This window comes from Mizuhopecten yessoensis, unplaced genomic scaffold, assembly GCF_002113885.1.
Source record: "Mizuhopecten yessoensis strain PY_sf001 unplaced genomic scaffold, ASM211388v2 scaffold4121, whole genome shotgun sequence".
In the NCBI taxonomy this organism is placed as follows: Eukaryota; Metazoa; Mollusca; class Bivalvia; order Pectinida; family Pectinidae; genus Mizuhopecten; species Mizuhopecten yessoensis.
The window spans coordinates 855,280-876,781 of NW_018405386.1; the positions used below are offsets into that span (position 1 = coordinate 855,280).

Below are 21,502 nucleotides of genomic sequence, written 5' to 3' on the forward strand. Positions count from 1 at the left end.
ATTGATGACGTTACTCTCACAAACAAATGATGTAACAATCAATACTTGCTCACAAGACCAGATAACTCTGCAATAAGAGTCAAAAGATATTCATTGACGTAAGAAAACTATGCGAGAGACACTTTACAAATCGCACATCAAACACAACCTGGATTACAGTTACAATATAATATCCACACTCAATCCATATCTAATATTTTCTCGTTGGTTAGAGTACAGCTCCTTCATCAATGTGTGCACCAAACTCCTACCGAGAAATATTTTTCATCCTGGAACATCACTCACATTTATTGTATAATAAACATTCACAACTTAATATACTGTGGATACCTTTCAAAAACATTATCTGATTTCAAAATTGTATAATCACTATACTGGACAATAATTACATTCATTCAAACAAATGTATTGACATTCAACAGTTAAAGGGGTTGGGCACAAGTTCTGACAACTTACTAGGCCCTCTCCCATTGATATAGGAAAGTGAATGATGAAACCAAAACAAAAGCTAGTAAACTGACAACAACAACAAAATATGAAAAAAAGGTACTCGACTAAAAACCATTTTGAAAGCAATGTACCAGTTCTACCAGTTTCTAATTGTTCAACATTTCTTCACACCGGAATATTGATAAAACAGACGCAAAATGGCAAGGAAAAAACTTTCCCTATATTAAGCTCAGATATTGATCACTTTCTGTTTGATCACAAACCATACACTTTGATTAATATTGCTGTGTTCTATTTGGTGTCTCTATTGAAAAAGTTTTGTTTGAAAAAAAACCCAACTAATTACATCAATACCTAATTTCTATTACAATTCATTGGCATTATTTCTGGAAATTTCAAAAGGTACAACAACTAAAAATTGTAACCCTCTTTTTTACAAACAACATCAAGTACTGCATATTGTTTTCATTGCTTATCTTGAGGTGCGCAAATACAGCAATGTGCTAATCTGTTAAAACTTGATAATGCTCCAAAATTTGAGTGCACTAAAATAGGTATATTTACAGTATATCCCTCATGGAAAGTCAACATACAGCAATATGGCATATGTCATCGACTAGTTAATAAAGAGGGCCAATTATTTGTGCCCCTTCTCTTGACACAGTATCCTATTAAACTGTAGTTTGGTTTCATAACATTCTTTCAAATCTTGTTTGCTTTGTTCCTCTAGCTTTTGTTATTTTTCGTGAGACAAATTATCAGATCTCATACCATCATTCCATCAATGGAAAAAAATGCCTTTTTTATTAAACAAAATGTATATGAAGACAATGAGTTGTGTAGTTATAGTCAAAAGATTTGCTCAAATATTGAAGACAACACAAGGAGATATAATCAAGAACATACAAATGTACATGAATTATTAAAACATAGCTATATAGGTTCCCACTGCTTTTTAGTGATTTTAATTATCATGATCAGGTTTTCTTTAATTTAATTTTTCTGTTTTTACAATATCACTCTCTATCCTTACAGCAAAATATTGTCCCAAAAAAATGGGAAAAAACAGCAGGAACCTTTTTTTAACATTTTGATCAAATTATGTTTATCAAAATTCTTTGACAGTTTCCTTGTCGTCAAAGTAAATAAAACATAAAAAAAAGTTGATTTCAATCAATAAGGAAAAAAATGTTTGTTGATACTAGACTTAATTTTTTCACACATTAACACATTTGATCTACAGTAGTTTAGTCAAACCATGTACTACTGTATATGACTAGTTAGTTCATATACTACAAAACAGAAATATTGGACACCATCTTGTTATACAAGTACGGCGTAAGTTTTCTTTACTTCCTTGACCTCGGACGTACAACATTACGCGTCGTAAACCCCAGATTGTCGACATTTCTATTGTACCTCTTGTCACATCGATTTGATCTATATCATTGTCTCCTCTCAGTGGTCTGTCACTTTCACTCTCCTTACTGCCGCCAGTTCGCACCATGTGGCCGTCCTCTTGCCCAATGTCCTCATTCTTCTACTCCTGTTCATTGGCAACGACTTCGATTTCCCTTTTTCTGATGGGACTTGTTTCTTGTTGAGTGTCAAATGCCCCAAGCATATCATTCAACTCCCTTTCCAAACAAATTCTTTCCTTCTCTGATTCAACATCCATTTTCATGTAGCTTCGTTCTCTCTCTTCCTCGATATTCTCAACTTCATCGTTCAACTCATCGCTTTCTTTTGCCATTTTCCCACTTTCTACATCAAAATTGTCACTTTTCAAGTCTGAATCCACAGAATTATTCCTGCTTAAATTGTCACTTTTTTCTAATTCATTATCGCTTTCTTCCTCTGAATTGTAAATGTCAAAATAATCAATTTTCTTCTGAGCATCACAACTTGTTCCTGTGGAAGTTTCTTTGTCAGTACCTTTGCTTTTCCCTTCGTGACAATCACTTCCATAAGCCGAATAGTCACTTATCATTCCATCGTCTTCCAACTTACTGTCCATTTTGTCAACATAGTTCATTTCACTGCCATCATTTTTTCTTTCCACATGGTCAGTGACGTTAGGTTTTCTTTCATCTTCATCACTTTTTGTCTTCATTTCATTGGTTTTTCGCACATCGTTAAATTCTGTGTTCTTCATCTCCTGTCCAGATAATTTGCCAAAAGGACCAGGATTGTTTGCTTCAGCTAGGGAAAAAATGTAGACGTTTTGATAAATCTTCCAAAATTAGGATATTTAATAAATACACAGCATTATTTAATTACATATACACCACTTCCGTGTAAGTATATAAGAATGTGGAACATAAATGATTTATCTCAAAAAACAAAATACCTGTTTGAAATCAAATGTTAATAAAACAGTAGTTGGTTTGGTCAAAACATAATTATATACAAAAAGAGTTCACCCAATATTAGTAAATACACCCTTCATTACCAGATTTATTAATTAATAAGGTTTAGTGGTGTTGTCATTAATCCTTATGTCAATTATCGGACAGTTAGGCCGATAAACTGATTAATCAACTTCAGAATTCATGATCAATTTTGATCGGAATAATTTCGTGTAGATATTATGGAGTTTTTCATTAGAGTGATCCATGATTTCAAGTCTATGTCCTTGCTAGATACTAACAAGAGTTAAGAAGCAGACATTTCCTGATATTTCTTTCCAGCTGCTGAGTCAGCATCATCACTGACTTACTTTCAAGCCTGCTCATGGCCACTTAGGACTATCAATTAGAGGTGAAGAGTTCAAACGGCAGTCATTCTTACATGGTAGCATTTTTTATTTCCATAAGGGACTTGGAACAACATCATGGAGGATTTCAAACAATGCATTTATTAGTCATCGGTTAGTTAAAAGTGACCATTAATCGATCATAAAATTTCACCCGATTCCCAACACTAATAAGGTTTGTTTTTTCTATGTTAGTTATAAATGGGTATCTTACTAACCCTAATTAATGACCAGTTAACTAGGGTTAATTAATAACTAATCAGCTAATTAATGGTTTGTAATGGTAATAAAACACCAATGAATTTTCTAAACAATCAACCATGACAACATTAAGTAACAATATATATATATATTTCTAAATTATCTACACAAGTAAAAATAAAACGGGAAAAAAACATGAAGACACAAAAAGCATGCAACCAGTTAGGAGGGTAAAATAAAAATAAAAATGTGACTTGTGTGACGATATGGTTTGTGGATTTCTTTGGAACCTTAAGCAGCATACCAACAACACCATAGCAACTTGGCCATTCACAAGCAAATGATCAACATACATAGTAGCTATTTCAACAAATATTAGACAAAATGTGTATGGCCACAATCAACTTTTGTCTATGTTAGATTAAGTAAAAGTTGTACCATAGAATTCATAATAAGCTTTGGAGAGAAAGTGCCACAAGATTATGATAAATTATTAGTGAAATTTCAGATCATTGAAAGGGACACTTTTTTTTTTATATATAAATAACAATCCCTGGTACATGCGAGTCATAACAAATATTGTAATATTTCAAAAAATATATAAATGGTATCATTAATACTTTTTGTATAAATTGACAACAGTAATTTTCTTGAAGATTAAAAAAAAAATCTGTTCCTAAGTATGAATATTGGAAAACTGAGTGTTCCATATTTTGAAATATTAGATCACCATGCTTAAACCATGGAATATCTTTATCATGAAATAGATGTAAAAATATTAAGTTTATTATTCATGAAATAAAAAAAAAATTACACAATTTTATACGATGATGGTAATTTTTCTATTTGCTATATCATGAGGGACAGCTGCAGCGCTGTCTCAGAAGAAATGGGCTATACTACCTCGGGGTCTACTGCCTGGGCCGGTGCCTCTCTCAGTCTCTGCGCTAGGGCTTCATGCGAGTCAAACCTGTTCAGGCCTTGATATGCATTATTTGACATGGGTAACAGCTGTTGAACTTTTTTATACTCCTCTGAAAAAGGAAACTTTTTGGTGCAATACACGTCACCAGCAACCACAGTCATTCAACAAAGCGGCAAAATAATAACAGTACATGCAGCTGTGAAATCAATAACCACGGTAGCCAACAGTTAACGCAAAAATGGCAGCATTATTATATTCATATCTGAATCCTCTCAATTTCCTTTCTAGTTCATACACTTTCTTTTCTTGCTTGATAACTTTTTTTTTTATTCTTCTTGACATGCCAGTTTTGGATACAATTTTGATGAAATAGGTTCAGATGAAAAGGGATTCTAAAAATCCCTGAACTCACCTTTACCTGTTGCAATATCTAAAACATATTTCTATTTTTTTTGGAATGATGTTATACAGGACTGTCCTCAAATAGGTTCCAAACAATAATATTTTCACATGAACAAACGGGTATAATGTAAAACAAATGTAATTTTACACTGCTATTTTTGTATGATGATACTGTTGGGTCTGTGGCGATTGATATCCTGATATTTATGGAAACACATGTAAACCTAGTGGTTCACTGATACAGATATCTGGTGGAGTCTCATTGATTTGATCTAGACATTTGCCTCCCCCCCCCCCCCCCCCCTCCCACTCCCAAAGAAATAGGGCTAGAATATCATATATTTACCATATTTTACTATCTTTCTTTATGAAGAAGGACGTCACTAAAACTAGGAAACTGACAGGTAAGTAAGGGCCCCGCCATGTGCCTGACAATATACTGGTACACTGTATATCACCAATAATCACATAGCAGATTAAGTCACAGCAATCATTTTGGATTTTAGAATTATCAAATGTGGTCTAGAAAATAAACCTCTCTTGCTCTATTTAATTATCATTAACCTAGATTTGTGACCATCTTGTATTTTAGGATCCCAGTCATAATACCAAATATACAGTAACACCCAAATGAACACATGTGGTTCAGTGAGGGCAATACATTGTAGTTATGACAGTATACACTCCTCCTCGTCTCCATGCTATATTTAGCAATAGTGACCTTGATTTTTTTAAACCTGTCTGAAAATAAAAGTAACGACAGACACAATCACTATAGGGTTTTATCATCTCTGATGCAGGGTCCTAAATAGCTCAATTTCTTGAAGATGATCAAAGTCCAGATTAACTCGGAAATCCACCAAACTGATTAAGTGTTATAACTCACTCACCCCTACATATTTAAACTGGATTTGCCCAGTTTGTGATTTGGTAAGGTTCAAATATAAATTTAGGGGTGAATGGGTTAATATACATGTATGTGGGTTTTGATATTTCACAACACAGATATATTATTTATGTACAGGATTTTCTAAACTTCACCACAATATACAGGTGATTTTAATACCTCACCATGGAGATTTGATATATAGGTATATATATGGGGGGTGTCAATACTTCACCATGGAGATCTAATATGTATTTAGGTTTTATTATTACTTCACATGCACAATCTTTTACATCTTATGCACTAAACCATACAACAGACAGGCTACAAAGTGGGTACAACAGTCATGCATTAACAAAACAAAATACATAATGTTGGTGGGGGGGGAGAATGACTGGACAAGATATATATTCTACAGTGGAATTTTTAATGTCTGTCTGAACTGCACAAAGTATGCTTTTCTTTCACTATTCATTTTCCAATAATAAATTATGTTTCCTTTCGAAAGAAAAAAAAAAGATGTTTGATTTTAAAACTATGACAGCACATTTAAACTGACTTCTATGCTTAACCCTTTCACCCTTATGTAACTTTAGTAGACTCTACCATGTATTGATATGGATGAGTCCATTATGGTCTATAGTGGTGAAAGGGTTAAACTAACTCAAAATTAACTGTCAATGTATCCTTGGATTACATATCTTTTGTAAATGGAAAGCTTTGAACATATCATTGAAAAAATTCCATCAATAATGGTATTTGATCAATATATTGAACATTGAGATAGATTTGTTTTTACACAATTAAAAAACGTACAGAAGTTCTAGACTTCATCTTTACAGGGGTTTAAATCGACAAACATTGTAAAATGCGGTAAACTTAAAAATTATAGAATGATAATAAAAGCTGACACCAGGCAATTGTGTACCCAAGATATAAGTAAAATTTCACTTACCTGGATACAAGTCTACACTAAGTTTGACCCACCAGTGTACAAATCCCTACGACTTACCCAAGTTTTTCTTGACAAATTCGTAAGCTTTGAGACAGAACTTGTGAGTAGCTCTAAGCCTCCCCACGGCACCCGAGTTTGGCTCGTCTGACATCAGTTCCTCAGACAAGAACTCGGCCACCGAGTTGACTCGCTGGTGAACGTGCTGGACGACACTTTTGACTGACGCAGGGAAGTGCTCCGTGATGTCACAGCTAAAGTACATGTCCGATAACTTGGAGTCGACTGTCCGAATGTCCATCATTAATCCCTGCAAAACTCTCTGGCGCTGAATCTTTTCTCTCTCCCTGTAAAGACAATTCACATTAAAATATATTCAATCCAAATTATATCATGATTTTAAATTATATAGGAGTCCAAACCCATTGGAACAAAATAAATTAAGAGAATATCTATGAAAAAAAGTCAGCTACTTTGTAAGGATGGGACAATGGTGGCCTCTTAAGAATAGGATTTATTAACGAGGATGAGCTCTTGAGCAGATTGGACTTCAAATGTAAATCATAACAATGGCCTTGGCATTTAATATCCTCAAACCCAAACAATTTCATGAAAATTACCCCATTTATCTCCTCAAACACGAACAATTTCATGAAAATTACCCCATTTATCTCCTCAAACCCGTACAATTTCATGAAAATTACCCCATTTATCTCTTCAAACACGAACAATTTCATGAAAATTACCCCATTTATCTCCTCAAACCTGTACAATTTCATGAAAATTACCCCATTTATCTCTTCAAACCCAAACAATTTCATGAAAATTACCCCATTTATCTCTTCAAACCTGTACAATTTCATGAAAATTACCCCATTTATCTCCTCAAACACGAACAATTTCATAACAAGAATTCCACGGAAGTGGATGTGTCGCCTGCGCTGGAAGCTGGGAGATTACGAAGAAATAAATACACCTTTCATTTCAAGAAATAATGTTAAAAGTAAGTTTGAGTTTGACAAGCCCAAGGAAACTCAAGTTATCGCACAAAAACAGATTTTCTATTTATAGTAACAGTGACCTTGACCTTTGACCTTCGGACCTGAAAAGCAATCCCAAGCAAGCACTTTTGATAAGGAAGCACTGCATGAAGTTTGAGTTTGATCGGCCCAAGGAAACTCAAGTTATCACACGAAAACAGATTTCCTATTTATAGTAACAGTGACCTTGACCTTTGACCTTCGGACCTGAAAAGCAATCCCAAGCCACCAGCTTTTCGCAGGCGACACAAAAATTACCCCTATCATTTTGAGATCAGACAACATATAAACATAAGGTACTTAAAAACAAGAAGAAGAGAGTAAAATAAACAGTATATTTATTTTATTCAACTTACTTCCTTTTTTCCTCTTCCACGATGGCTGCCTCATCTTTGTCCTCGGACTACAAAGTAAATCCACCATAACATGTTAATTAATGTAGTTGATAACAGATTCATTCATTTTTGCATTACTTAGTAATTCACAAGGAGACTCACTCGCAAATTTATATCGTTTTGGAATACAATTTCTAGAGATAATTGGTATCATACATTGAAATATCATCCTCTCAATCATGGTTTCAAATATTTGCAAATAAATCATACAGGCATATATATATATATATATATACTGCTTTCAGTAGCATATCTGTATGATCACTGCTAGTGATAAAATCTATCGCTGTATATCATCATCATCAAACATATTTAATTTCCCAATTGATGTTGTTTGTCAACATTTTCACAAAGATAAGCGATAATCTAACAAACATGTTTTAACTCATTCACCCCTGAAGACACATTTGAACTCTTCCAATTCAAAGGTTGGAATAGTTCATTATGAAATTTCAGGGGTGAATGTGTTAAAAATATACATGTTAGCACTATGAACAATGCTTCATGGCAGTATAGATACCAAAGGACAAAGGACAGGAAGAAGGCTTATGTTGAAAGGCAAAACAAAAAGTTTTCGACAATTAGTTTCGCTGAAATTTAATTGAATGTTTAATTAAAGTAAAATACTAACAGTAGCTCAAACTCTTGGTTTTTGATTTCACTGAAGATAGCGCTATGGCAAAATTTACCTCGTATGCAGAATCTGGTTTAAATTTTATTTTGGAAAGGACGAAAATACCTACTCTAAGTTTGGTCATAACAGCTATGTGGTTGGCAGAGTCATCTATGCACATCTTCAGATAGGGGAACATTTCATCGGCAGCCTCCCCGTATTCTTTCCGGAAATAGTTGTAACAACGCAGAAAATATCTCTCCTTCACCCGCATCTTGTTCAGTCGTTTCTTGGTGAGGCATCCTGTGAATGTGAACAACTGACGTTTCCTTTCTTCCCGAGCAAGTTGTTTCTCTGTGGATAGGCTCCTTACGACAGAAGCCATGCTATTTTTTGTTTCAAAGTCAATTTTATCCTGTAATTCATCAAGCTTTTTCTTGAGGGCTGAAAGTTTTTGATATGTCTTTGACGGAATTGGATTACACAAAATGAGAAACATGCCTTCCTCAGAGAAGAATTTGTTTTCTTCTTGTTTTGTAAGAAGTTCAGCCGGTACCCTTTGGCTGCACACACCAAAATAATTAGATTGTGTTATACGCATTTTGATCTCGGCTTCAAACTGTTGAACATCTTGACGGATGATAGCTGACCTTGCCTGTGGAATGACCTTGGAGTTTTCCAACTCTAGTTGAGTGAGACCGGACTGTATACAGAATTCCTCCAGTTCCTTTGGAAGCCTGTCGGCCATTGACTCCATTTGCTCCAGAGGTTCTTTCCAAAGCTTCTCCATGGACCTTGTCACTCTGATTAATTCCTCCTTCAGGTCGTTCTTGGAGAGCGGTATCGTAGTTGAACAGGAACACATACTAATGCATTCTGATTGGTTCGATGCTGTTACTGTCCTTTCACCTTTAGATAAAGCAGTTTCTTGAGGAACATTTTCCAGAGGCTTTTTCTTAATGATATTGTGTCTCATCTGTTCCTTCATTAACAAGTCATTAAAATTTTCACCTTGGCCTTTTTGTCCCGGTTTTAATGGTGTTCCTGTCTTTGTGCCCAGTAATCGCTCCTGAACTCCCTTGATGCTTAGCGACTGTGACCAATCGTCGGCAACATTGCCCACTGAGCTGTCCCTCTTATAAGGATGGTTAGTCCGTGGGTTGTTTTTCCAGTCAGGAAAGTTCTTGTATGGGCCATCTTTGGGGTAAATAGTGTTCCCAGTATAAACATCACCTCTACCGTGATAATTATCCCTGGGGTAAAGGTCATCCTTTCTGTGAACATCAACTTTTGGATGAAAGTCACTCCTGTCCCTACCTGAGCTATGTTGACTGTAGCAGTCATCCTCTTGACTTTTGATGACCACCCTTCGGTCAATGGTCCTGTCAGACACATCTCGGATTATTTGATGTTCGTCTTGGTCACTCACTCGTCTCCAGGAATTTCTGTAGAGAGGCAGCTCCTTTCTTTCAATTGTATTGGTTAAATCTATATCTTTGTTCTGACCTCTATCAGATATCTCTTTCCTTGATTGGGAATCATAGCTGACTAATGGTTTCTTTCTCTCAACACTTATAACTCTGATTTCTTCCGAGGGTTTTGAACGGGTGTTTTCGTTGTGTTTACCTGTGTCCAAGTCTTGTGATTCAGCACTGCATCCTGGGCCATCCAGACCAGAAAGCTCCCGTCTCAGCTTCTCCTGAGCTTTCGCTAAATAATCCAATGAGAAACTGTCAAACTGTTCAAATTTCCTTTGATCACCAGTAGTTTCTGTTTTCCTAGCACTCACATGTCGGAAGTCGTCATTGTGAGATCTACGCTGAAGCAGTGAATCTTTTGATGATGAAGAGCTCTCTGCTCTTAAATCCCTTCCTGTTTGGACATTACGTCTATCAGCCACAAAAGATTCGGCTATTTCTTTCCTGGGTCTTTTGGCTTGAGATATTGAGGAAGAAACAGGAAAATCTCTAGCTCTATCCCGAGAAGAGCTCCTTGAATATCGCTCTTTTCTTTGTGTATTTCCAGAAAGTGTTTGCCATGAATGGGGATTTCTGTCCGATGGTCTCTCAGGTGAGAGAGATACTTTTCTTGTAATCTTGTCTTTAAAGAGAAATTTGATGGGCACCTCCTCCTTAGAGTTACCGGAGTCCCTGAGGGGATGATAAGACAATTGTTTAGGTCTGTCTGTGTGGGGGAGTCTGGATGCCATGTTTGAGACATTTCTATCGGGACTCCTGCCGAGAGCTGAGGACGGCTTTGCATAAGCACTATCTCTTGAACTGAGCTTTTCTGCAGTGTTCTCCACACGGCTGAAAATTGGACTCAAATCCCCAGGACATCCCTTTGTCGGGGATGACGGACTGTACGGGGATGATATACGAGGCACGTTTGGTGGGTCCTGTTTTAATGGGGTCGTCTCTTTAGATATCCTGTCTTGTCTTGGTGAAGGACTTCTACAGCGATCACGCCCAGCTTCCCTGTGATGGAAAGGAGATCGTGAATAGTCAGGTGGAGGTTTATCACGGAACAAACGTCTATGTCCAGAATCCAAATCAATTTTCTTGGAGGTCGGAGAAGAACCTCCTCCTTTGTGATGACTATTTTGTGAACTTGAATAAGATGATTCACTGGTTCCGGCCTTAGACGATGAAACATCTTTTGCATTTTTATCAGTAAAACTTGGACTGGATTGTTTCCTTTCATTTGTAACTTCTTGACTGTTGTCATGTACTGTTTTGCGATCATTATTAATTGCTGGATTTATTTTAGATCTCTTGTCAGCATCTGGTGGCTTCTGTGACAGTGGAAATCTGCTTGATGTGAACTTTGAATATCTAGGTTGTCTACTAGAATCAGAACTGGCCCATGGACTGGATTTATCTTTTGTCCTTGGACTAAAACTTCTACAAGAACTGGTTGATACAGTAGAACAACTTGGTGATCTTGAATACCGACTTCTCGATCTTCTTCGACTTTGATACTGACTAGGTCTGACATCAGAGACTGTTGATATGGATGAATAACTTGGTGACCTTGAAAAGCGACTGCGTGATCTTCTATTGTGTACAGACCTATGTGCATCAGAGTGCCTCCTATGTCCTCTCCAGGATCCTCTAGGACTGAAGGCTGTTCTATCTGAAGCTGATGATATTGTTGAATAACTTGGTGACCTTGAATTCCGTTTCCGTGACCTTGAAACAGACGAACTAGGTGACCTTGAGTATCGCCTTCTTGACCTTGATCTAGATCTATAACTTGGTGATCTTGAGTAGCGTTTCCTTGATCTAGATGATGAGCGACTACGTGACCTTGAATGTCGTCTCCTTGACCTTGATTCTGAAGAATAACTGCGTGACCTGGAATACCTTTTCCTTGACCTCGATTCTGAAGAATAACTACGTGACCTTGAATACCTTCTTCTCTGCCTTCTTTCTGAAGAAGAACTACGTGACCTTGAATATCGTCTCCTTGGCCTTGATCTAGGCGAGTAACTAGGTGATCTTGAATAACGTTTCCATGACTGCCTTCCATAAATGTTGTTGTAGTTCCACGAGTCCTGACTCCTTCTCGAGCTTTCCTCCGATGACGAATAACTTGTTGATCTTCCCCTACCTGGCATTGACCTACTTAACTGATATGCAATTGATTTTTGGGTTTTAGCGCTGTCAGAAAACAAGTCACTGATGGTTCCTGTCTTGAATGGAATTTCTTTAGTTGTTTTCTGTCGTTTGCCTGGTGGAGATGTAGAGCTGGTTTTCTTCTTATCCATTTTGCTTTGTGCTACGTTATCTCTTGCTGTAGATTTCAAAGGGCTCAACATTTCCCGATTCTCTGGAATAGAAGCTTTGGTATCTATGACGACTTCCTTAGCACCAGCTGAACTTTTCGGTTCTAATGTTGTGTCACTTATGCAAGGAATGTTAGAATTAGATGGTATAGTGTTCGTTGTACCATCGCTTGTACCACTCTGTTGCTGCTTCGACTTGTCACCCAATAACACCTGTCTCTGATCAGTCTTTCCCTCTCCAGCAATATTACCGTCTTTGGTAGCATTGAGGCGGTTGGAAGTTGCAGTTCTGTCAAATTCACTTTGTTTAATAGGCATTTTTTCTGATTCCTTACCCTCCTTCATGCCTCCACCAATGACCTCAATTTCACAGTCTGTACTCTTGGAACGCCTTTTATTGTCATCAATTGACTCTTTATTCTTGGATTTATATGAGGACATCTCTTCACCTGTCGTCCATGCACCTCTTCTGAAATCATACACAACTGCATTCCTTTTGGATTCCGCTCTCTCCTCCGATTTCCTGGAGACTGAACCCCTGTCAACCCATGCACCAATCTTTGGATCGAATATACTAGTTTCACTATCATTGTCCTTGCTGTCACCCAGTGAATACTGCCTGGTTCTACTCAGCCATGATCCATCTCTCCTGGCATTGTGCTCTCTTTCACTTTCAGTTCCAAAGCTTGTTTCCAAATCCTCGTAAATTTGGACGGTCTTCCAATACTCCTTGCTGGGACTGTAGTCGCCAATGTCGCTTTCCGTTGATGTATTTTCCTCTGATGATTTTGTGGTCCATGCCCCAGTCTTGGCATTATATATACATGTTGTTTTGTGTTTTTTATCGTAATTATCTTCCACTTTTTTCGTCCCCGATATCGTTTTCTTACTATCATTACTCGCTGAAGACTTTTTCTTTGAATGAGTTATATTCACAAGATTTTTTCCAGATTTCTTACTTTCTGTCAAATCTTTTACTAATATAGCATCTAGTATGTCAAAGTCAGATGACGAAGAAGTATTTTGTTCAATGTTCATTTCCTTGTCACATTTGTCAGTAGCGGCTTGCTGTGACAATTCCTTTTCTCGATTCGGAGTTGATGAGGGTAGCGTTTTTTTAAGGTCATCCAGAACATATATGTCCTCACTAGCCACTTTTAAAGACATATCCGTCACTGCCCCAGCAGCAGCAGCTCCAAGTTCTGGTACAGAAGAAGAATTTGGCGTTCCAATGGTCAATTTAATCTTCAAAGATTTTTCTGTACAGTCATTTGTTTCTTTGCCAGTGTCTGAAGCTCCTCGTAAAACACTGTACGTGGGCGACGTTGGTTCATTAAGTTTGTCTTCCTTTGAGACCACTTTTTTCGATATGACTGGATGTTTCAATTTGTCTGCTTCAGCTCCTTTCAAAAGGCCTCTTCTTAACAGTACAGAAGGCACAAACTGATCTCCAAGTTTCAAAACACTTTTTGTCTGTAAAACTGGAGATTCAGTTTTCTGTCCATCTGGCGCAGTACAAGGTAAGGTCTCTGATTTATTATGTATCTTCACAGATGACAAGTTCTGCAGTGTCTGATTGTCAATTTTCTTCAAAGTACTTTCTGAAACATGGAGAATCAGACCACCTATTCCTTCCTCCACATTGTTTTTAGTTGATGCAGTGGTCGTAACATTCTGATTATCAACAGCATGCACCTTGCTTTTTTGGATTGAATCAATTATCTTGGGTTGTTCCTGGTGAATCCCTTGCATTATATTTTTTCCTGATGTTGTTGCAGTTTCTGGTTTGGGAAGTTCTATCCCTGACCGTCTGCTCGGGTCTGCCAGGTTGTTTATGTCCATCTCTGTCAACACATTTCTGTTCAGGAAATCCAACACTGGTTTCAGTTTTTGCATTGTTACTGGCACAGAATCAGAAGAATCTTGTTTATATTCTTCCAAGTTTCCATTCCTGTCCTTGATCCTGCCGTTGCCCGAGCTATCAACAGACGATTCTGAAGTTGAAAAGTCACATTTTATGTCCCTGACCATGTCACAGGTATTTTTCTCGTCTGTTTTTTCATCTAAAAGAATCGTCTCATTGCTGCTGTCATAGTTTTCCACGTTGCGCTTTAAAATATCTGTCCTGACAGCATCGGCATCATAGAAATCTTTTTGTTTGTTGGCCATTGTTTCTTCCTCGCCCAGAACAATGATGACATCCTGACTGTCATCACTGCTGGTCTCGATTTCCATATCCACCTCCTCCTGTATCTCCATTGCCTCATGTTTTTCCTTTCCTTCCTGTATGCCTATACCCTCCTGTCTGTCTGTTCCTTCATGTTTGTCCTTTACGCTATGTTTTTCCATTCTCTCATGTCTGTTCTTTCCCTCTTGTCTTTCCATTCTCTCATGTTTGTCAATTCCTTCCTGTCTCTTCATTCCCTGCCTATTCTGTTCCGTATGTCTTTCCATTCCCTCAAGTACGTTCTTTCCCTCTTGCTTTTCCAATCCCTCATGCCTGTTCTGTCCTTCCTGTCTCACCATTCCTTTATGTCTGTCATTTTCCTCTTGTCTTTCCTTTCCCTTGTGCCTGTCTGTCCCTTCCTGTTTCTCCGTTCCTTCTGGTCCTTGAGTTGTTGGGGTGCCAGCACACATGTGCTGGCTGCTAATCCCTAAAAAATGATCAGGTCTGGTATTTGGTTTGGTGCCACTGAAGGCTATATCGAACAAACTGTTTGCCGACCCAGTTTTATTTCCATGATCTCCAGTATCTGAACTTGACTTCTTGGGTGCCAATTTATCCGTGAACCAATCCATTACATCTGAAGATCTCTTTGTGGTTGTTGTTGCCACAAGTGGTGCTGCCATTGGGTTTAATGGTGGTGCCCGATTGTAGCCAGGAGGGAAATTATGTTGCATGCGAGGCTGTTGGAAAGGTGGGGCAGTGTTGGGGTAGTGCTGTTGAGGATGCTGAGGCATTCCTGGAGGAGCGCCCTGAAGATTGCCCGGAGGACCACCTTGAGGTGCGAATGCCCCTGACCTAAACATCCCTGAAGAATTTTGAGGAGGAGGAGGAAAGCCACTGACTTGGTATTGACCTCCTTGTTGTTGGTGTTGCATCCTCACCAAAGTAGGTATCTGATTTGGAGGCCTAGGTTGCATACCTCCAAGAGGAACATTAGCAGAAGGCGAAGTTTGAGGTGGATGACCACCCATTTGATGAACAGGTGGTCGAACATGATGAAGTGGTCTGTTCAGAGGAGGACCATTCCCCATATGAACTTGCTGTCTTGGCCCTTGTTGACCCAGTGACTGAGGCTGGTTAATTCCTTGAGGAGGTGGACCTGGCCCTCGGATTGGTTGATGAACAATCTGTTGAGGCACACCCGGCCCTCTCATGACACCAGGGGGACGCAACTGGCCCCCAGGATGAGGTGGCCTTGTAGCCATCGCAGCTGAAACTCCTGGCACCTGGGTCCTTGGTGGTGGTATGGCCATATTTGGTCGTGTCTGGCCAGGTCTTTGTCCTAATATTGAGGTTCCTGAGGGAGGAAGATGTGGCATTGCAGAAGACATCTGTGGATGCTGATGCATCTGTGGAGGAGGATGCTGATGTGAAGAAGAGAAGAACTGAGGCTGGTGCGGAGGATGCAAACCAGGATTTCCAGCTGGTCCTGGACCTATATTGGTGGGAGTATTTGGTGGGTATGGCAACTGTTCACCAGATGACATCCCACCCATCATGTCCGACCCATGCAACACTGGTGGAGCCTTACTGACCATTTGAGGCCGCATACCAGGAGGTCGCTGGAGAGGAGCATGCTGACTTAGCTGTAGGTGATGAGGTGGGCCAGCTGCTGCAGCTGCCAAGTAATTAGGATTGGGAGGTCTGCCTGCCTCGCTGATGGTCATTTGAGCTTGGTGTCTCGGGACCTGCTCATCTATTACTCTTGGTAAAATGGCTGGTGCATTCTGGAGTCTTGGATCAAATGAGGAGGGTCTGTGAGGAGGCCTAGACATACCAACAGGTGCCTGTGGAGGCTGCAAAGGTGGCTGTGGTCTGGGAGGACCCGGCGGCATTTGTACTCTGGCACCAGGTGGAGGCTGTAGAGGAGAAGCCAGTGGATCCTGCCCAGTGTCGAGTGGTGGCCTACTGGGAGGCATCATCTGGGTGCTCCCTTGAGGAGGATAGGAGGATGCTTGGACAGTGGCGGTGTCCATTGTATGTGGAGGGTAGCTTGAAGCTGCAGGCAACATAGGCTGAGCAAACACTGTGTTTGGCACACTGGCTGCGGCAGTGTGTGGGGGGTATGCCGGAGCTGATGAGATATATGTGGACACAGCAGGATTGTAGGTTGTTGCAGAAGGGTTGTAAGATGTTACTGGAGGGGTATATGTGGACACAGAAGGATTGTAGGTTGTCAAAGGAGGATTGTAGGTTGTCGCTTGCGGGTTATAAGTTGTCGCTGGAGGGTTATGTGTTGTCAAAGAAGGGTTGTAAGCTACTGTTGCTGGAGGGGTGTAAGTTGTCACAGGCGGGTTGTATGTTGTCACCTGAGGATTGTACGTTGTCACAGGGGGGTTGTACGTTGTCACAGATGGGGTGAAAGTTGTCACCTGAGGGTTGTATGTTGTCACAGAATGGGTGTAAGTTGTCACTGTAGGGTTGTATGTTGTCACAGGGGGTTTAAAAGTTGTCACAGCATCATTGTAGGTTGAGGGAGGTGTGGTGTATGAATCTGGTGTTTCCATATAATGCGAGGAAGATGTTGGATCTCTTTGAAGATACTCAGACCTCTGTGCCAATTCAGGAACAGCAACAGCAGCATCTGTATTAGACGGATAGTCAGACTTCAGGTCAGGGTCCTGGTAACTCGACTTGTCTTCTGACATGTGTCTATTCTCAGATAACAGATCCTGTTTGACTGGAGAACTGGGCATTTGAGTTTGACCACTCCCAACAAACACTGGTATAACACTGACAGCTTCCTTCGCTTCCTCCGTTTTTTTCTCTTCCTCCTTTTTGACAGGTTTGAGTGTGAGTTTGATTTTTTTCCTGGCGACTTGTATCCACTGTTTCACCCGCTCCTCTGTGTGTCTCGTGTACATATCGTCTGTGTCCAGCTGGAGGTCTTTCCCACTGGCAGGCTCTGTTTCTTGTTCCAGCTCAATTGTACTGTTTGTGCTTGATATTTTCCATGATATTTCACTTCCTGTTGATATTGAACAAGTCTGAAAAGAACAAAATAAGAAACAGTTCTGATTATGCAAACTCAAAAATATATGGTCAGATAAAAGAAATTAGTCGAATAAGTGTAATAGACCACTCCTAAGTTAAAAAGGTAGGAATCAGACAGATATAAGGAACATGCGTACCCGTTTCCTGACATCTGTTAGGACTACTCTTGGTTGGAAGTCTGGGCGTATAGCCGCCTGTGTCCAATGGGAGAGCTGATAATCTGATAGAGTCAGGGTGTTATCCGATCGACATTGGCGTGTCTCTGCACACTCGGAGGGCGTTGGGGTGACCCTGCTCCTGTCCGAAAGCCGGTCGAAGTTGTCGTCCATCCAAAGGTAATCTGAGGAGGTGGTACTGGTTAAACTGATACTCTCTGTATCCACATCGTCTGTGTTATCCGTTTTCTTCTTCTTTTTACGTCGACGTCGTCTCTTATAACCCATCATGTCCTTATTAGCCTTGACTTTTGGTTTCGCTTTCGGTTTTGACATCAACATACTAGAACTCTCCTGGCTGGATACATCAGCCATATAGGACTTTTGGCTATCAGCAGTCTCTAGTGTTTTCTGGGAGCTGCTCTCACTGGAAATGGTTAAAGGTGATGACGCAGTTCCACTTGTTGGCCTATACAGTTTCTTTTTCTCTTCAGGTGATTCCTAAAATACATATAATGAAAATCTTAAAACTCAAAAGACAAGAAAATGTCTGCATGCCACACTATAATGCAAATGGGTGTCATTTTTTACCAACTTTCTATAAAGAGTAATGGTGACCTTGAACTTGACCTTTGGTTTATGAAATATGAACTCATTTAATATATTCTGACATACTTGACCTTTTTATAATATTTGATCAAAATCTGTTAAGAAATAAAGTTAAAATGACAGGATGACACAGGATAAAACATGGTGAACACTTAATGCTATACCCCTTCATTAAAATGGCAGCTACATGAAAAGTTCTTGAAATTGTAATGAATATTGAGATATGCTAATAAAAAAACTTCACAACTCTTCCCAGTTTTTTTCTTTTCATTTTTTTTTTAATCATAAATGACATTTTCATATTTTGATGGTAAATAAATTACAAAAAAATTATTTGAAAGAGAAGTTTATGTTTTTTAAAGAATTAACCTTTCCTTTGGAAAACAATATTTAACATATAATAATTACAATGAGCCTATCTAACAACTCTTGACTCAAGAGTATTGTTTAAAACCTACCCTGTCTGCAGCAGTCTTAAAATCTCTCGGGTCTTTGTAGTGCTTCATCAACTGGGTCTGGGACTCGATGAAGGCTTTCAGCTGTTTTGGAGTGAGATGGTGAAATTCGCTGAAAGACTTGATCGGGGAGGAATTCAAGGTGTTATCAAGAGAAGTGTGGTGAGAGGCGAGTGACCCTTCACACGAGATGTTACCAAGGTCCGAATCGTCATGCTCACCGTGGCTAATCGGCGAGATCTTGTTGTCAATACCGTCACCTAGGAAATGAGGACGTTTGTGTTTAAATGGCGTTGATTCACCGGTTATTATTGGTGGCAGTGTCGTCTCACTTAAAACAGCACTATTATCAGACTTACTGTCCGAAACACTTTCACTAGAAACATGTTGTTTTACAAGGTCTGCGTCCATATTTTCGCTTTCCTCGGAAGGGCTGGCACTCAGACCTGGTATCTTGCTTCTGTCTGTGCTAAATTCCCCTTCAGATTTCACACGGGAAAAGAAGGAGTCCTCTGTCACACTTTCTCCTCCTGCCCTGGCAGTATCACCTTTCACTGTTGCAGTTTTTTGTTCCGTTAACATTACTACACTAGAAGGGCTTTGATCGCGAGTTATAGGTTTCAAATCTTTTGATTTAACATTCGGAAAAAATATTATTTCGTCTTCAGTTTTGTTCCTCAAGGATGAAGAAAACACTATTTGTTCACTTTGTTCAGGTATTGTTTGCTTAGATTCAGTGTTTTGAGATTCATCATGGGTAGAATTGCTCTCAATTGAATTAGATTCCAATCCATTTTTTACGGAGGACTTTTCAGACTTTGATGGTGTATCTTGAGAGGGAAATCCAGGGGACGTTGGTGTTTCTGTTGGCGTTTTTGCAGTTTCGAGAATCATTTTCAAATTTGAAACATCAAAATTTGCAAGATGAGTTTTAACATCTGGTATTCTATCAAACTTTTCAAGAATTTCTGATGCTTCAACAGCACTTACGGACCCAACAGTGGTTGATGCAGCAGGATTATCCCGATTTGGATTCATAGTCTGTAAAATGTTTTTCAAATTGTCTACATCCATATTGATGTTTGGCACTGGTGAATTTTCTGAAGGACTAAATTCAGAAGTTTTCGATTCTTCTATTTGTTTTTTACGAGCTTTGTACGCTGCTAGGGATATCTGAGTTTTCACCTTTTTCTTCCTGTTAGATGAAGCGTCGCTATTAGAGTTATCTCCCCCTGTTTGCCCATCCTCACTCAGTTGAGATTCAGATGAAATACTTCTGCCCTGTGTCCTATTAAGTCTGGGATCACTAAGAACACAACCACTGCCTTGTGACAGCCTGCGACCTACAGTAGAATAGGTTTCGTAGTTCGCCTCACCACCCGCACTTGACACCTGTTCCGCCTGACTACGATACATTTTACGATAATCAACATCTTGCGAAGAAAAGGACACATCACTTCCTGAAGTGTTATCAAACCAGGCTAATGAGCTGTCTGTTACAAGGTTGGACTGACTTGCACCTGTAACGAAATGTCCGTGGTTGTAGTCGGCTACCTGCATAATTCTACCATCAAAATCCTGACTAGCCCCTCGGTTTGGCCTCAAATCAACATCTTGTGCACTAAGCTCCTCCAACTCCTGTGCACTATTCCTCCTTACACGAGGGTCCTTTCTGGTCTGATAGACATCCACAGTCTCTAACCCAGGACTTGGGTGCATCTGTTGGTCTTGGCCTATCCTGTAAGTGGTGGGCAGGGTTGTATCAGATGAAAAAGACCTCACGGGTATACGTGGTGAGGTTTGGACTGACTGACCCTCTCCCTCTGTCACGATTCTTGCTGGCCATGATGGCTGTCTTGCCAATGTCGCAGCAGCTGGGGACACGTGTACATCAGACTGTAGAAGCTGACGTGCAGTGGGTCTACTGGATCTGGAGTTATCAGCAGACCTGTTGACAGTTCTGCTGTACCCGGAGGATTTCTCCGACGTGTAACCCTTGGCTTTGGTGTCCACGGTCCTGGAGGACTTCCTATTGTACGACACGATGGCATGGGGGATACAGTGTCGAGGCCTCTCCACAGTTTCACAGTCCTCATTGTACTCGTACAAGTATATCTGTAATGGAGATATTTATTTCAAATTGTTTTTCAAGAAAAACGCAGCATAAATCTCCTCTTTATGTGGTCATACAAATACTTCAGATAATGTAATTTTTGCGATTTTTTCACACCATATTCATTATCCATCATTTATTTTGTCCATTCCTATCAGTACAACTATATATTAGCATTAAAATGATAAGTTTTATAAGTGAAAAGAAATTTCGAAAAAAACCAAATACTGAATCTAAACTTTTTACTTTAAATGGCAATTTACACTGTAAAGGGAGGTAACTGCACAATTTTTTTCAGAGAATAATTTCAAAACAATTTTGTGGAAACAAACAAAATGTCTCGACTCCCCCTTTCAAATAAACTTTTTGATACATTTTTTTATAATAAAACAAGATTGTAATCCATTGTTGGTATTATCTAAAATTTTGTCACGTTTATAATCAAGGAAAGAACGGTAGAATTTAATGAAAAGTTCAACACTTCAAATCTAAACCATTTTTGCAGAAGCTTAAAACTGATGTAACTGTTCATGTGAGTGGTTA

At 39.2% G+C, this 21,502-nt stretch overlaps 1 protein-coding gene across 2 annotated transcripts in view; it reads right to left on the reverse strand.

Annotated features, from left to right (window-relative positions):
* The window catches only part of LOC110448559, a 53,009-nt gene continuing 31,507 nt past the window's right edge, over nucleotides 1–21,502 (reverse strand). The window contains exons 7-13 of one of the 2 annotated variants that reach the window (XM_021494854.1): nucleotides 18,850–20,961; nucleotides 17,765–18,283; nucleotides 8,750–17,620; nucleotides 7,968–8,014; nucleotides 6,632–6,918; nucleotides 4,310–4,440; nucleotides 2,578–2,652 (exon numbers count right to left, since the gene is read on the reverse strand). In XM_021494854.1, the coding sequence (XP_021350529.1) occupies nucleotides 2,602–2,652; nucleotides 4,310–4,440; nucleotides 6,632–6,918; nucleotides 7,968–8,014; nucleotides 8,750–17,620; nucleotides 17,765–18,283; nucleotides 18,850–20,961 (12,018 nt within the window). In that variant the 3' untranslated portion in view covers nucleotides 2,578–2,601. Of the gene's footprint in view, nucleotides 2,653–4,309; nucleotides 4,441–6,631; nucleotides 6,919–7,967; nucleotides 8,015–8,749; nucleotides 17,621–17,764; nucleotides 18,284–18,849; nucleotides 20,962–21,502 lie in introns of both variants that reach the window. The other variant, XM_021494853.1, reaches the window with a different exon arrangement.